The following is a 17,889-nucleotide window of genomic DNA, read 5'->3' as shown; positions in this document are numbered from 1 at the left end:
ACAAAAATTACACTGAATCTTCACTTTTCATTTCTGGAGAATGATGGTTTGTTGCGTTTAAAGAGGCTGTGACGATGAATTTCAATGCGATCAAGTGAATTTGAGAAACGTTGGAATTATCCGCATCTTGGCTGGGCAGTCTGCATGGTTATGTGTAATAGTTTTGTTCTTTCACATTATGACCAGTATGGTTGTATGTCGGATCGAACCTTCAGTGCAGGCAGGCAGTGGCGAAGCTTGAAATTTTTTACGGGGGGGTCGAAAACGTATATACCCAAAAATTTCTATAGAACCGGGGGGTCAAAAACATATATACCCAAAAATTTCTATACGAAAACTACATATATAACACCACTGGCCGAAAAGTTCGGGGGGTTGGGCGCCCCTCCCGGCCCCTTCAAAGCATCGCCCCTGCAGGCAGGTGAAATTTTTTTCGGCAGCAAGATTCAATCCCGTTCCCATGCAAATCCAGTGGTCAACAAGATTTGTTCGTAAGACTAGTACTAGATTTGTTCGCAGGTAGTGGTAGGTTATCAGTTTCTTTTCTTTCCTATATGTAATTTGTAAAGCACAAGAATGAGGATAGTGAGTTTTTAGAGTGAAAAAATGTGTTGATCTGTCTCATGGATTGTGAGTTAAATCGATTTCCATGCTAGTTCAAACTCGGCACTTTTGAATGGTGTTGTCTGAGTTAAGTGGTGTGTCTATATCTAAATTCTTATTCAGTTTTGCCCTACAAGTAGATTGAGTGGTGAATCTGTATCTCTATCGAATCATAGCCTATCGGTATTATCTATTTCGCAAATTCCAACCCGTTTTGCAGCCATGGGGAAGTTATCCAGTTTCTTCAAGTGTTTACAAATCTGAGGCTCATTTCACACTGCGCCAGCAGTAATTTCAACTGATTTACTTGTAAATCGTTCAATTCAAGTTATGTTTTATGTCTAGTCTGTTTTGGGATAAATATTGAAGTAACATATTTATCATGCAGATGACACACTAACAATAACAACTCACAGACCATATAGATTTACAAACCAGGAGACAAACTTGATTTATAACCTAAAAGCCATATAATTCCTACAAATATTTTCACAAGACAACAAGAACTCGATTGTAATATTTCACCTCCTAACTCGCCTGATAAAAAAAAATGTCGAAATTCCTGAATAATTTAGAATACAAACAATAACAAGAATATGCAAATTGATATACGAAGTGTAAGGTCGCGTGACCGACCACCCCAAAGAAGCAGGTTTTCACTTTTCAATACCCTGCTGCAGATATTGTATAAGATCATAACCTGCAGTTGACCACTTATCATATGCATCTGCACATGTGCGGATCATGAAGTTTGCTGCTTGTCTCTCACTCATCTCGGGATTAAATCTCTTTCTTAAATTACCAATCGGGTCTCCTCTGCTAAAACATGGTAATCCACTTTCTACCATCATTAATACCGTGTTTATGATCCCGTCCATATAGCGGCGGGCAGCAAGGTATCCCTTCACGCACAAGCTGAGAATACACATTCAAAGTTCAGGAATCGAGCAGCAAGAAATGGGATTGTGTTTTCTTTTAAATGAGTCAGATAGAAAAAAGAGTAAAATGCCGTTTTCGTCCGAGGTTTGGCCACTTTTGCAACTTTCGTCCAAAGTTTGTTTTTCCGCATCTGGATCCGAAAGATTTGAAATCTTGCCGTTCATCCATTTTTCTCCATCAAGTCGGGGGTATTTCTGTCTTTTTTGTTAACTTAAAGGGCAATTCGGTCTTTTTCACTTTATGTAAAAAGACTGAATACCCCTGAAAACCGAATTGCCCTTCCAGTTAACAGAAAAGACAGAAATACCCCTGACTTGACGGAGAAAAATGGATGGAGTTAAGGAGCTGGATGAAAGTGGCAAGATTTCAAACCTTTTGGATCCAGATGTGGAAAAACAAAGATGCAGAAAAATGAAAGTCACAAAACTGGCCAAACCTCGGACGAAAATGGCATTTTACTCTAAAGAAAATATAGGGAAAATTAGGGAAAACTGTTGAAAGTCGCATGTAGTAACTGTATTGTTTTTGTGATCATAATCAATGCAGTAACCATTATTAGAGAAATAGTATGTTTGTGAGTAACCTGACCCAGCAACGGGTTACTCACCTTCAGGTGATGTTGAAAATAAGATTATGAAGGTGTTTATACTTACCTTACAAATAAAAACCAAGTTTCACTTTTCATTGCACCGGATGGATCAAGCAACTGAGTCATCTCATGACTCAGCTTAAAGTGAGCGCTTTCGAATCGCATGTTTCCACCAGGTGATGTCTCTAAGATGAAACCAAAATCGATATGGACAAGATGACCTGCACTGTATTCACAACAGTTCATGTTAATATATGGTAACTAATTTCCTTCTTGAGCATAAAAAGTAATTAACTATAGCTTCATGTTAATATATGTTATTTTGTCAGCATCAACCAACTTTGGCCCTTCAACTTTGGCATCAGCCAACTTTGGCCCCTCAATTTTGATAATGACATATTTAGCCCCTTAACTTTGGTCATAACATATTTAGCCACTTAACTTTAATAATGATATGTTTAGCCCCTCAACTTTTGTCAACATCAACCAACTTTGGCCCCTCAACTTTGGTGATGACATATACGGCCCCTCAACTTCAGTAATGACATATTTAGCCCCTCAACTTTAATAATGACATGTTTAACCCCTTAGCTTTTGTCAACATTAACCAACTTTGCCCCCTCAACTTTGGTAATGACAAACTTAGCTCATCAACTTCAATAATGACATGTTTAGCCCCTCAACTTTGATAAGGTTTCTTTTTTTTAATTTTCATTTTTTACCCTTGCACTTTATTATACTTACTATTTAGGTCTTTGCTTTTTTTATCTATGTTTCAAACCCGCTGCGGAGCGTGGGTGGTAGCTCACTAGTTAAAATACTAGAACTATAAAAAGGGGTATTTAAATAGAAGCATCATGGTGGATAAAAATTATTTGGAACTTACCTATCGAATAAAAGATTTCCATTATGTCTATCCTTTGGCTGAAGCAACAAGCTGGCAACAGCATAACCAGCACTGCTGATGATGAAATTATGGCGCGCAGCTTCAAAACTTGGAGACCCCACTGCCCCAAAGTCCTGTTGAAATATTTCATACAAACCGCCATCGGTGGTCTCACCCATCTGGCTTCTACTGCGTGTATTTGGAACAACCTGCACACACAAGAAAAAGGGGTCTTACATAAAATTGTTTGTTGCAAAAACGGTACATATGCTTTGTTTTTGGTCTAACGCTACGATTTACGAAATTAGAAGCATAATAAGACTGAAAATAAAAAAATAAATAACACTTTGGAACTTGAAGTAGATATCACGTCTGACAAAAATTACCTCAATAATTCCTCTTTCTGGGTCAGTTGGAAGTACTCCATAAGGAAACAAATAAAGATCTAAACCAACTGCTTGAAATATATCCTTCAGAAGTGAAATAACTTGTAAAGCAAGTACATCTTGTCGGCAGTCGTCTCCAACCTGCATCAAACAAGGTATGTTTAGCTAGGTAATATACTGGAAAAAATGATCTGTTTAGTAAGGTGCAAAAATTTATAGGACAGACAAAGTCATTTAATAACTTATATTTAATAGTAATAGTAAATTACTATTTTGGCCCCTAAGGTTTAGTTAGTATAACAATTTCGGCCTAAAAAAGAATCTTTTAACATATCAGACCCTGAGGTTGTATTTTGCAACAATTTTAGCCCCCAACACTAACTCTGTTACTTTTTGCTGTCATGTGTGAGAGTATTTTGGTCATTTTAAGCCTCAGGGGTTGATTGTGCAAATTACAAAGTTATTTAAAAAAAAAAATAAGGGGCTACTTGTGTAATTACTCAAATTTAAGGGGCTACTTACGAACGATTTTAATAAACAAGTTTATTTTGAGTAATTACATATATAGCCCCTCAAATATTTTTTTTAAAATTTACAGAAACAACCCCTGAGGTGTACAAGCACTAAAATACCTACACTTAACAGACATAGTTAGTGTTAAAAGCTAAAACCGTTACAAAATGCAACCCCAGGGTCTAATATGTCAAAAGATACCTTTTTGAGCTGAAAGAGCTAAACTGACTAAACCTCAGAAGCCAAAATAGTAATTTACTCTAATATTAAATAAAATAAAATGTAACTCAATAAAGAAACTGATACCATGTAATATGATACTTATCTGGCAAAGGTCATAACATACAGATTTTGAAACCGTATAAAACTAAAGATTACCTTAAAAATACAAGCTTGTGGCTTTATGTCATTAGGATCTCCGTCTCGATCAGCAACATCAAACGTGATCATAATCGGCACTTTTGCAGCTGATTGTAAAGGTATTCCGCTGTTAACCTGAATACCCTTAACAAGCTTATTAGGAGCTGTTGGTAGGTAGAGGTCGTCACCGTCCAACTGAATTTTTTCCAGCTCTCTGCGCTCAAAAGCATTCAGATTTCATAATATCATATAACTAGTTATTAACGTGCTTTAAAAAAGAACACAAAATGTGGCAATGAATGGATCAAAAAGAAAGATACCTTCTTATACCGGCTCGTCTTTCTTCTTTTGGAAGTGGATATAGAACACCTGAAATGGATGTGACTTTTTCAAAGAAATCGAATTCTCTGCGAAATATGCCACGTGCCTTGGGATTAAAGCCATCGATAATGCGGTCTCTAACAAGTGGCAGAAGAGCCAAAAACGCTTGTGTCTGAAATATAAAATATTATCAGAATTTTAGTATTAGATCATAAATCTGTACACATCGCAGAATATTAATGGATTGAAAAATGTACCTTTGCTGACAGTGCTTCTTTCCCTTGCTCGGGCGCGCAGGTCTCACCCTGTCGTAAATAAACACGACGGTTATACATAAAAGTTGAAACATATTCATATGATGATTAAATTGAGAGTAAAATGCCATTTCTGTCCCTGAGGTTTGGCTACTTTTGCGACTTTCGTCCAAATGTTTGTTTTCCCGCATCTGAATCCAAAAGGTTTGAAATCTTGCCGTTTTCATCCAACTCCATCCATTTTTTAACGTTAAGTCAAGGGTATTTTCGTCTTTTTGGACATTTTTGTGATAATTAAAGGGTTTGAGTGGGGAGAAAGTCAACAGAGGTGGATCTTTATTTCTTATAGTGTTTTTTTTATTTTAATAAAATGTCTAACCTCAGGGACGAAAATGGTGGATGAAAATGGCAAGATTTCAAACCTTTTGGATCCAGATGCGAAAAAACAAACCTTTGGACTAAAGTCACAAAATTGGCCAAACCTCAGGGATGAAAATGTCATTTTACTCTTAAATTGAAAACCAGATGCAAACTGTGCAGACCTGTAAATGCCAAATAAGAATATGAGAGAACACGTCACTCCTTTGAGCAGCTCTAATCAGGTAACCTTCAACCAATTTCTGCAGATACAGGCAATAGTCAACTAGTTACTAAAATCAGCTAGTTGAAAATAAAATCACTAAAACTATATAACTACCTCATCATCGTATCGTAAAGCTTGAATTAGCTGCGGCATGAAAAAGGTTACTCTGGATGGAGGATATGACTCTAGTACCCTCAGAATATAAGCCATAACACGAGGGTGACCTTTGTATGCTGGAGTGAAGTACTCTAACGCCTGTGTGATTGAACAAGCGGCCCAATGTGTTAATTGCTGCAAAAGTGGAGAATCTTCGTCCACAGCCTTTGGTGTCACAAAGTACGGTAAAGCCTCGGGTATCATACGAATCTCCAATATATGCGTCTGCAAGCAAATGAGAAAACGATTCTTAACCATTTGTCATGTTTAAGTAACTGTAACTCTCAACTGAATTAATTAAAAACTTACACATTTACATACTATTAACAACTTTTTGTTGCATGATGATGTTATACTTCATGCTTTGGGGGATTTTAAAAAAAAATGATTTTTTACTTTTAACTTGAAGTTTTCTCACCTTTTGCAACTTGAAGTTTTCTCACCTTTTGCAACTTTGACCTCATATTTTTTTTTTACTTTTAACCTAAAACTTTTCATTATTTGCAATTTAACCTCACAACTTTTTTACTTTTAACTTTGGTCCCCTATATTTTTCATCTTTCGCAAATTTTCGTTTTACGTTTCGTTCTAAATTTTGCAAGTTAACATAGCTTAGCGCAACGTGCGTGTGTGGTTCAACGTTTTTACGTTTCGTTCAAAATTTTGCGCGTTAACACGGCACAACGTGCATGTGTGGTTCAATGTTTTTACGTCTATTTTTCCCGTTTGACAGATTCGTCGCAACGCACGGGTCCTATATCGACTTAGTTATTTTTTCTATATTTTACATTTCGGACTAATTTCTTCGCATTAACACGCCGCAACTTCAGTGTTGGTGGTCGCTAGAGGTGGCATGGCATTGGTGCTGTTTGACACACGGGCGCGGGGGGGGGGGGGGGGGGGGGGGGGGCTTAATTCTAGTTTTTTCCAACTGTAGAAGAATATATAATGAATATAATTATATAGCTACCTGAACCAACTGAGTGAGTTCTGCCTTTAGTAAAGTGTTTGTAGGAAATCTAGCGCCCAACGAGAAAGCAATCCTGGGATCAATTGCAAATGCGGTTCTAGCGTATTCCGTCCATTTCTCCGAATTATTCCTGGGCTTAAAAGAGGTGTTTTCCCTAACGATTAATTAGCAAAATCATTGTAAGTCTAGGATCAATAGTTACCACAGATGAAAATTATTCACATGACAGAAATAACGGTTTTAAACTTTACTTGGAGCCAATAGGTTGTGCCCAAACATCAAGCCGTTCAGCTTCATGCTGGCATAACATTAAAAGTAGTTGCTTCCGTTTCTCTCTGCCAGCAGCGTTATTCTCCAGTGATCCCCATACAGGGTGATATAAATCCTTCTGAAGTTGACGATTTTAAATTACATGATCAGAACACCCTTACATCAAGATATGCCAAAGAGTAAAACACCATTTTCGTCCCTGAGGTTTGGCCAGTTTTGCGACTTTCGTCCAAAGGTTTATTTTTCCGCATCTGGACCCAAAAGGTTTGAAATCTTGCCGTTTTCATCCGGCTCGTTAACTCCATCCATTTTTCTCCGTTAAGTCAGGGTATTTCCGTCTTTTTTGTTAATTTAAAGGGTTTTGATTTTTGTACATACGCTAAATGCATGTACATAAAGTGAAAAAGAGCGAATTGTCCTTTAAATTAACAAAAAAGATGAAAATACCTGAGAAAAATGGATGGAGTTAACGAGCCGGATGAATATGGCAAGATTTCAAACCTTTTGGATCCAGATGCAAAAAACAAACCTTTGGACGAATGTCGCAAAACTGGTCAAACCTCAGGGACGAAAACGACATTTTACTCCATACCAAAATTTAAAATAAAGAAGCAAAGATTGTTTTACCGTATTGAGCAAGGTATTCCCGTTTTCCTGACCCTGTACTTTTAAATCATTTTGGGAAACATCCATCCGTTGATTTAACAGAAACTGGACAAAAGCATGAACAGATTGGGCCTCACTGAGTGCGAAATTCCCGTTATTTGTCTCGTACCACTCGGGTTGATGGCAAAACCAGCTTAATGAGGCCCTGCAGTCAGAAAGTTAGTTTCAGTTTTCGATCTATACTAGTTTTAGTATAATGAAACTTAAAGAACAGACAACAGAGTAGACAGTAATACCGGTAAATCCTGTCTTCTAGAAGCTGAAGTCCCAACTTAAACTTGTGCAAGTTACCCTGATATTGACACGAGCATAACTTAAGTCCAAGCAACATGACGGTAAAAAATGTACCAGTGGCTGCTGGATGTCGTGAAAATCTCCACGGAAATTTCGTAGTCCCTTGCAACATCCTGCCAAGAAGCAACAGTTGTTCCACACTATTGTGTCTAACTACCTGTAAACACAACACCGGTCAGACAATTAAAAGAAAGAGTAAAATGCCATTTTCGTCCTTGAGGTTTGACCAGTTTTGCGACTTCCGTCCAAAGGTTTGTTTTTCCACATCTGGATCCAAAAGGTTTGAAATCTTGCCATTTTCATATGGCTCGTTAACTCCATCTATTTTTCTCGGGTATTTTCGTGTTTTTTTTATTTTAAAGGATTTTCAATTCTTGTACATAATGCTAAATGCTTGTACATAAAAAGTGAAATAGACCGATTTGCCCTTTAAATTATGAAAAAAGACGAAAATAACCCTGACTTAATGGAGAAAATGGATGGAGTTAACAAGCCGGATGAAAATGGCAAGATTTCAAACCTTTTGGATCCAGATGCAGAAAAACAAACCTTTGGACGAAACTGGCCAAACCTCAGGGACGAAAACACCATTTTACTCCAAAAGAAATATGATAATTTGTAACTGGTTGTTAATAGCTGTATAGACCGCTCACCTCAAATCGGTCTATGAAAAACCCAAGCCATAGCCTATGTGCAAGAATCTCTTCAACCGGGTCCTTCTCAGGTGGTGCTTCTGGCTCACCGGGTGCAAGCTGAGGCCTTAACTTAGCAGCTGGCCCGAAAAACCTCACGTCAGATGCAAACAGCCCACGCTTGGTATCAATGGTCCATAGCCATGCATCAACAAGCTCTGCAAGCACCACGGAACCCAACTGCGGTGCAGCAGAAACTAACCATGTCCAGATGAATACACCGGTCTCCATTGCATCAGGTGTAGATATATAAGCTGGACACCAGCATAGAAGTCTTAAAAGCTGTGAAAAGCTCTCCGCAGTCGGTTTTTTATCTGAAGCCTGAAAAATATTGTCCAACAATTAGTTAACAAATATTAGAAACAAATAGATTATATTAGATGTCGCAAAATGGCGAGGTCGGTTAATGGGTTGAAACGAGCCTTTTGGTATGGATAGCAGCAGGTCAGATCAGGTTGGGTTACCCCGCAAACATTGTATTAGAAAAAATTTAATAAACAGTTATTGCGTTAAATCTGATTAAAAAACTAAGTTGCTGCATCAATAATATTATCTTGAGTAAAATGCCATTTTCATCCCCGAGGGTTGGCCAATTTTGCGACTTTCGTCCAAAAGTTTGTTTTTCCGCATCTAGATCCAAAAGATTTGAAATCTTGCCATTACCATCCGGCTCGTTAACTCCATCCATTTTTCTCCGTTAAGTCAGGGGTATTTTCGTCTTTTTGTTAACTTAAAGGGCAATTCGGTCTTTTTCACTTTATGTACAAGCATTTAGCATAATGTATTGGTATTCAAAACAAAACAAAACAAAACAAAATAGGTAAAAAGACGGAAATACCCCTGACTTAAGAGATAAAATGGATGGAGTTAACAAGCCGGATGTAAATGGCAAGATTTCAAACCTTTTGGATCCAGATGCGGAAAAACAAACCTTCGGACAAAAGTCACAAAACTGCCCAAACCTCAAGAACGAAAATGGCATTTTACTCTATTATTCTTTTAACATAAAAAATTATACTTTATTTCATTCATCTGACCCGTTTAGTATAAACATAACCCATCTGATCCATGATAGTTCCCATTTTAGCTAAAAACTTTATTTCATTCATTTGACCCGTTTAGGATAAACATAACCCAAATTAACCCCTTCTTATTTCTATTTTTTACCAGATTGGAAAGAAGCAGTGCAGTCGCCTGGGAACAAGTCTCACGAAATGATGGCTTGTCAATACTCCTGCCTTTCTCTGCAGTGGAAACAAACTTTTGAAGAAGCCGAACAAACTTGTTAAGTAATATCTCACTAAAGGATTGCTTTTTGGGTGGGGTCGGTTGAGGAAACGACCCAGTTATAAGCCTTGAAAGGCTACCACCGGGTCCCGGTGCTGACGTGCCAACTTCAGAATCATCATCTACACTCTCCATATTCTCATATAGTCTTGTCATGCCAGCAATTTCTCCTGCATGATTACACTTGACTGTGGCACTCACAATAGCAGTGCTAAGAACTTCAATGTTGAACGCTTCTAATAATTTGAGATTTCCACCCGATGCAGCGGCTGCAGATGCCATTACTGCAGGGATGTTTGCGGTTTTTGTTCCGGTCCAACAATCGTTTTTACCGGTGCCTATTTTTATCTCGGATAAAAGAGAAACAACGTCTGTTGTAGGCTGTGCTTTTTGCCATGTGTTTGCTTTACAAAGTTGCTCCTGAAAGTCAACGACAAAATAAGTCAACCAGAAACCAAAGTTAGTCAAACACATTACAAGCCTAAACTATTTACAACTAGTGGGTTACCCACCCCCGCTCCGTTGCAGGTTCAAAACGTACATATAAAAAACACGCGACGGAACATTTACGTGACGATAAAAAACCACATTGCGGCGGTACATTTGAAAGTCATGGAAAAGTTACGCCGTTGTATACCAAATCCAAGTTATTCTAACAAATTTACACCAAAACGTATATAAAGATAAGAATGGCGGCCTCACATTGCAGCAGGTCGGTTTAGATAAAATAGCACGTCGGAATGGTGTATTTAGAGATGAGTGTCGGGCGATTTAAAAAAAAAACGAACGGTTTAAAAAACGTTGAAAACAATCAGTCAACTTAAAAACAACGTTGCAAATTATAACTCGCGTGGAGCGTTACGAAACCGTAAAAAAAATTCACGTAACAGAAAATTCAAACTCAAAGCGATAACTTTATTAAAGTTCAGGGGTTGTAGTGTAAATCGTTTAAAAAGGAATAAACAATTGTAGTGTACATTGGTTAAAAAAGTAAAATATAACTTTATTAAAGTTTAGGGGCCAAATGTCAAACTTTTTAAAGATGAAGGGGTGTAAATGAAAATTCTCGACTAAAAGACAAAATAATAATACTATCGTTAAGCACCCATAAATGTAATTAGAATAATAATTAGAATAATGTGTAGAGAAAATCAATAGTCAATAGTATACGACAAACCTGAAGAAGACCTTGGCTGGTGCATGGGGCATACGATAGTGAAATAATAATCCATTCACGGACAACTTTTTGGTACAAAGAACGGACAGATGATATAAAAGCGGGATCATTTGCAAGACCTGAAGGCGGGTTATTATTGACAGAAAAGAGTAGACAATCAAGACAAGATGATTTCCACAAGATCTGCAAGGAAAAATGTGGACGTTTGCATTAAAATTAATATCGATAAAAAAAACTGATGATAATTTAATAAATGTAGTTTACCTGTGGGAATCTTTCTCTCAGTTGAGGCAACAAATTAATCGATAAATCCCGAATATGATCTTCTCTCGCAGATAAACTCTTTATGAGAAAACAAGCATGGACAGAAAGAGTTGACTCTCTGAGCTCTGCGGCATCTCCCGTCTCACAAATTTGAGCCTCCTGTGCACACGTTATACTATGTAAGTAAATGAAAATACAAATAAAATTATCTGTAAGTTATAAGATTATACTAGAAGCATACGAGAAAATTTACCAGCCATGATAATAATGTTTCGAAAGCACGATGAACAATGGCGATCAAGCATTGTGAGACAGCTGGCATGAGGTTTGGGCTTTTGAGATATTCAAAAACACAGCTGAAGGCACTTCTAGATGCGGTTGAATTGGGACCACAATTAAGAATGCCGCCGTTGCTGCTGAATCGTATAATTTCCAAAAATGCAACTGCAAGAAGATACGTTGCCTTCACCCCTGAAAATTATCAACAAAACAATCAGATAATTTTCACAAAATCAAGACACCAAACACAAAATACAAATTATTTATACCTGAAATTGTGCCCATTGCTCCAACGTCAACACGCCCTCCTAATGAAGCAGAAAGAGCTGTTCTTTGACTTACAGCAGCTTTCTCATTTCCGCTTCCTCTACGACTTCCAGGGTTATGAAGGGCGTTCAGTTCTAATTCATCTTCTAGCCATTTCACAGAGCTAACAACCTGACAAAAAGAAGAAAAAAGCACAAAAATCATGTTCTTATCCTAACTTAGTACTAAATGAAAATAGGCCTGTAAACGAACTGAGTGTTCATGAACTGTTCGTGAACTTGTTCGGTGGGGAGTTCGTTTATGTTCGTTTATAACATGAACCCAAATTTTTGTTCGTTCGTTTATGTTCGTTCATTTATGTCCGTTTATGTTTATGTTTGTTACAATTTAAATACAACAGTAGTTATATTTATATAAATATCAAACATAAAAAGAACTTTCTAACTACTTATATAAATACAACTAATTGGTAATTGGGCTTTCTAGCAATAAAAATGGGTTCTCCATTGGAATTTGTCGTAATTAATCACTAGTTTATATAAAAAATCACTTTATGTTCCTTTATGTTTAGTAAATTTATGTCCCTTGGTGTTCATTGATGTTTCTTCAATTATAGTTCATTTTGTGTTGTTTATTGTTTGTTAAATTATGTACGTTTAAGTTTGTTTATGTTCATTTACGTTGGTGAACTGTTCATTTAGGTTTTAAACGAACGAACACAAACATGCCCATTTTCCTAATAAACGAACATGAGCAAAAAAATGTGTTCAATTATATGTTCGTGTTCGGTTAAAGTTAAACGAACGATCACGAACATGCCTTTGTTCGTGTTCGTTCGGTTCATTTACAGGCCTAAATGAAAACCAATGATCAAACTAAAAAACTTCAGTCAATCAGACATACAAGAGGTGGAGTTCCTTGAGATATGCGTTGAACAGCAGAAGACCATTGAGGATTCCACATGTAGGGTCCACCGACAGCTTGAAGGGCAACCGCACTTGTGTTCCCTCCATTGTTCAATGTTGTGGAGTTCGGCCTCACTGGGGTTGGAGATTTCAGCACAGGCGGGGCCAAGCCAAACAGAGCAATGTAGAACCATAGGTTACGAAATAACTTCAGGAGTGAAGGTTCGATATCCACCGTTGGATCAAAATCAGAACATATTTCAGCCACAGCCGGAAGTAGAGGTCCAAGAAAATCAGCTCCGCTGCTGCGTACCAGAAAGAAAATAAATTAGGCAACTGCATACAACAAATTTTGGATCATCTCTAATATAATGAATTATGATCAAATACGCGTATTTCAGTTAATTTAAACATGCAATCCAACTCTTCCTGATCACAAGCAATGTCCTGTAGGGGTGTGCACGGTTCGGTTCGGTTTGGTTTTTGGTTTTAAGACCATGTGGTTTCGGTTTTTTTCGTTTTAGCAATGGTTTGGTTTGGTTCGATTTTTGGAACAAAATTACGTAAGATTAAAAAAGAGTTAATTACATAGTTAGTCCCTGTGGTTTGCACAAAATAACATACTTAGGTACTAATAGTTTAGAATCACATTCTAGGGTATTAACTTTTCATTTTGTAACGTTTGAAGGTATTAACGTTATTTGTAGGCTTAAAATCACATTCTATTAGTACCTAAATATGTTATTTTGTGCAAACCATAGGGACTAACTATGTTAATACCCTAGAAGTTAATACATCCAAACGTTACAAAATGAAAAGTTAATACCCTAGAAGGTGATTTTAAACTATTAGTACTTAAGGATGTTATTTTGTGCAAACCACAAGGACTAACTATGTAATTAACTCGATTAAAAAATAGAAAGTATACTCCAAGATTTAAGAATCTTTCTTAGATGTTTACATTTAATTTAATATATTTAACCTTCTTAATTAATATTGTTCACATAAACGTAACCTTCTAATCTATTTTTATGTTTCTCCAAAGTTTTTATTAAGACATTTTCTTTTATAATAACTTGAAAATCATTGAATTTTTATGTTAAATTTTGTTATCTTTGTAGGCAAAGGATAAATGATTTAACATAAAGATGGTAATGTTCTTACTGTAGATACTTAACATTCAAGAATAAAATTATAATTCCTTAATCAATATATAATAACAAACATTAAAAAAATCATTTTTTGGGTTGTTTGTCTCGGTTTTGATAAAATGCAAAACCGAACCGTAAATTTCAGTTAGGTTTTTTTTTTTTTTTGGTTTTCTGCTCACCCTGACTGTTATGTTTCTTTGATGCTTCTATAGTAACTAAACATTTCAAAAAAAAAAAAAAATATTTGATTTTTAACAAAATTTACAAATTCCTACATTTAATTAAAAGAATGTATGAAAGGCAATATAGATTGAAATACATATGTTGTGCATTATTATGGAACATGACAAATAAAAATAACTACAATTACCTTCCACTTTTGGACTCAGCAGCCAAACCAACATCTGAGCATAAAGATAGAAGACGATGACGGAAGTCGACTCTAAGTTTTGCATTTGTAAGGCCTCTAGCTATCGCTTCAAATCCTGCAGGAAGAGTCTTGAATGTAATTGAACCAGTGAGCATCTATGGTAAACTTAATTACAAAAAATTCATAACCATGATCAATGTAAACAAACTCATTGTTCAACTTAACTTATCCAATATAGAAATAGAAGTGAGTAAATTTATATTATACATACCTCAACACGTTCTGTATTGGCCTCTGGTGGCAATGTTTTGCTTTCTGCAGATCCAATGCTAGAAAGTTTACTTAAGTAACTTCTTATCATAAGCACAACAGCTTCACGATAAGATTTCTCGAAACCTAAACTCGCGATGCAAGAAACAGCATCAAGAAGCTGCAGTGTCTCAACAAAAAGAGTTTGAGAATGCATTGACGTATTCAAAAAACATTGAAGTTCAAAGAAACTAGAGGCTCAATATTAAGACTAAAAATTGTTGCTTTTAATCAAAAGAGTAAATTTAAAGATATAGAAAATATAACCATATGAAAACATGATTTAAGATGAGTATCATACTCGGAGACGTAATGAGCCAGGAGTTGAAGCATCACCCTCCTCCAAACTTTCAATAAACAGAGGCAATATAATGTCAACAATTTCGGCTTTCTTAACTTGTACGTTTAACACTGCAAGCAACTTAATGATATTGAGCTGCAAGAGAGGAACTGCCTGCTTCTCTTTGACATCCTGAAGTTATGTATATTGATCATAAAGATAAAGATAATTTTACCATGGATATAAAGAAACTTGGTGCAATGAGAACACTAAATTTGATGAAGAAGAACAAAGAGAATAAAGTGAAGAAGCACTACATGAAACATAATCAGGTGCGTAAAGTCGTAAACAAATGGTTCAATCTACCAAACTATTATGCTAAGTTATCAATAGATCTTGTTTTATAGTTATATTATAAGTTACTGATATTGTTTTGTCTAATATTGAATGTCTTTTATCAAAACAACAATTCAAACGTTTGGATGAAAAATAGTCTGTTATTCAGGACTTTCATTTAGAGCACTTATAATCAACAGATTAAAATGGCAATTTTGGTCATTTCAGACAGTCCATTCAGCACACTTAATATAAAGCAAACTATTCATTTCATAACCTACTAAGAACAGCGAATACTATTAAGCTATGCAGTTAATATTGGTGATATATCGGTTATCGGTCCCCATGTCAAATATCGGGGTCAAATATCGGTCAGAATATCGATACCGATATTATCGGCAATATTGATCGATATATCACATTATCACCGATATATCACATTATCACCGATATATCACCGAATTGTTAGTGTTAAATTGCTATATATATAAATTCTGCATGATATTAAAATTACCGATATCTCACCGAGGTAACCTATATCTCAAATATCAGTCCATGACCGATATCCGACATTTTACCGCATTAACTGCCTAGCTACTAAGAAAAATTATTCAGAAAAGCTCAGCTAGTTTGATATGACTCAAAGCGATAACAAATATATGGTTTCTACAAGCATTACTAATATAAGTTATATAACACAATATGACAATAACAACCATCAACTAAAAGGATCAAAGCTCTCTAGCTTAGCAACAAAAGAAACATTTTCAACAATCTAAGATCAAAATCGAATAAGAAGACTAAGAAAGATCATAACCAACCTCTTCCTCATAGTCATTATGTTGGCGAATATTTGCAGCCAGTCCCTTAATAAACGTATCCACTGCGTGTGGGTCCTTAGTCCATCCATATTTAATAATCTCACAGCTTGACTTCAAGACACTTTCAAACATAGCTCCCTGACTGCTTGCCCAAGTATCAGCCTACGAAGTTAATTTATAATTACTAAACAATTCATGAGATAAGTAAATTGAGATACAGAACTTGACCAAGATTAACAAAAAGATATATACTTGAGCACATGTAGCTTGCACAAGTGGTTTAAACCGTATAAACAGAACCCGTAGTAGATGACCTTCACGGGTAACAGCAATTTTAGCGATACCATCAAGCAACGAACTGAAAAGATCTTCACAAACTCGCAGTTTACGCCATACTGAATAAACACAAGCTTCGGCGGCTTCTACCAACAATGCTAGAGCTCCAATTAACAATTTCTTAGACAATTTACCATCTGAATCAAGAGATGAAAGACCAGCAATTTTCAACTTAACTGCAGCTTTATAAACAGAAAGTTTGGTATTAATCCTAGCTTTCAATAATGACCCCTGCTCCGTCCAATCACGCTTTCTTATCTGCCCAACAAATAGAAATTCAAATACTAGTTTTAAATTGTTCCAGTCTTTTAAACAAAACATAACATGCAAACCTTACCTTTAGAAAAGATGAAACTGATTTGAGCTGATCCTTTGTAATAACATGCACCCGTTCCAGTAAATTAGGATCGATCTTCGATTTATCAACTATATGACTAATCAACTTAAAAGCAATCTCTTGTTTCTCCAGATTCTCCACCGACTCATCTTCAAAGTAAGCAACCCCAACCCCCCTTCTATCACTACCATTCGGAGTCCCCATTACCCCCCAAGCATTACCACCCCCATTAACTACAATAGCCCTCGAATTCACTTCATCCACACCCCCACTCGACGAACTCGACCCCGCAACATTACTCACACTAACCGGCGAGCTCTGCGACGACGAATTCGACCCCATCATCCCCTTCGGCGAGCTACCACACGGCAGCGCAAACTCTATGCCATCAAGCAACGAAGTAACCAACTTATTCGCATCAGTTGTTCCAACGGGAGGGAAATTCTCACTCACCGCACTCAAAAAAGCCCTAGAAATCCCCAAATCCCCAAACCTATCATTAACAGCAGCATACACTACCTCTCCCATAACCCTAGCCACTTCAGATTCAAACTCCGGATAAAACACACACGCTTTACATACATATCCAAACAATTCGGCATAAAACGAAGCAATCGAAGAGGTACCGAACGAATTCGGCCAGAGCGACTGGTCAAATGAAGCTGGAATTGTGCGAATAAAGTCAATAATAATGGTTTGAGGACGAGTATCATTGTAATTACCGCATTTGGAGATGAATCTGGCTGTAATGAGGATTGCATTGAGGTGATCAGGTGTGATTGTTGGAGATCTGGATGAGAAAGAGTCTGACGGAGGACATCGGTTGCAAATCCAGTCGATTTTGTCGGGGAATTGGCTAGGGTTTTGGGCGATCAGATCGCAGAGCTCCACCAAGGGTTTCATGATCTAGTTGTGCTTGTTTGAAGATGATTCGGAGTGAGATCAGGTGTTCATGGTGGATTTTCTAGGGTTTTGAGTGTTTAGTTATTACAGGATACAGGGTAGCCACGAAGATGGAGGAGAATAATTTTCAGTGTAGAGGGACTGAATGTTGTCAAGGTAAATTGATAAACCGAAATGAGTAGTTGGATGCCATGCCCATTGTAACAACGGACGCAAACGAACCAAACATTTTACAAGTTGTTCATGGACTGTTTAACGGAAAGTTTGTTTGTATTCGTTCGTTATCGTTTATTAAGGTGTTGTTTGTTTTTTAAGATGTAAAATGTCTGTAGTATGCGGACCACATCTGTAGAAGAAGAGCTGGACCTGAAGGGGTATGGTCCCA

At 36.8% G+C, this 17,889-nt stretch overlaps 1 protein-coding gene across 2 annotated transcripts; it reads right to left on the bottom strand.

The window, feature by feature from the left end:
- Positions 1 to 1,029: 1,029 nt before the first annotated feature.
- On the bottom strand, positions 1,030 to 17,676 carry LOC110872288 (phosphatidylinositol 4-kinase alpha 1). 2 transcript variants are annotated; one of them, XM_022121061.2, is made up of 26 exons: positions 16,602 to 17,676; positions 16,181 to 16,522; positions 15,929 to 16,090; positions 14,793 to 14,963; positions 14,454 to 14,612; positions 14,183 to 14,310; positions 12,660 to 12,963; positions 11,759 to 11,927; positions 11,464 to 11,681; positions 11,211 to 11,369; positions 10,947 to 11,129; positions 9,650 to 10,189; positions 8,444 to 8,803; positions 7,733 to 7,947; positions 7,458 to 7,641; positions 6,812 to 6,948; positions 6,561 to 6,714; positions 5,549 to 5,815; positions 5,394 to 5,471; positions 4,855 to 4,902; positions 4,597 to 4,769; positions 4,295 to 4,490; positions 3,404 to 3,544; positions 3,018 to 3,226; positions 2,196 to 2,357; positions 1,030 to 1,518 (listed from the first exon to the last, which is right to left on the bottom strand). In XM_022121061.2, the coding sequence occupies exons 1-26, from the start codon at positions 17,502 to 17,504 to the stop codon at positions 1,260 to 1,262; spliced, it is 6,021 nt and encodes a 2,006-aa protein (XP_021976753.1). In that variant the 5' UTR covers positions 17,505 to 17,676; the 3' UTR covers positions 1,030 to 1,259. The 2 variants fall into 2 exon arrangements, with proteins under 2 accessions (XP_021976753.1, XP_021976752.1); XM_022121060.2 differs by having other exon boundaries at positions 12,660 to 12,966; positions 16,602 to 17,504.
- Between the last annotated feature and the right edge of the window lie 213 nt (positions 17,677 to 17,889).

Source organism: Helianthus annuus, chromosome 3 (assembly GCF_002127325.2).
Source record: "Helianthus annuus cultivar XRQ/B chromosome 3, HanXRQr2.0-SUNRISE, whole genome shotgun sequence".
Classification (NCBI taxonomy): domain Eukaryota; kingdom Viridiplantae; phylum Streptophyta; class Magnoliopsida; order Asterales; family Asteraceae; genus Helianthus; species Helianthus annuus.
The sequence above is the reverse complement of the archived record's forward strand: the minus strand, read 5'-3'. Positions and strand labels throughout refer to the sequence as shown.

Coding starts and splice junctions, on each gene's coding strand:
- LOC110872288 (XM_022121060.2), bottom strand. CDS start 17,504: ATGAAACCCTTGGTGGAGCTCTGCGATCTGATCGCCCAAAACCCTAGC. Junction 16,523..16,601: donor CAGTTTCATCTTTTCTAAAG/GTAAGGTTTGCA, acceptor TTTGTTGGGCAG/ATAAGAAAGCGTGATTGGAC. Junction 6,715..6,811: donor GCACAACCTATTGGCTCCAA/GTAAAGTTTAAA, acceptor ATTAATCGTTAG/GGAAAACACCTCTTTTAAGC.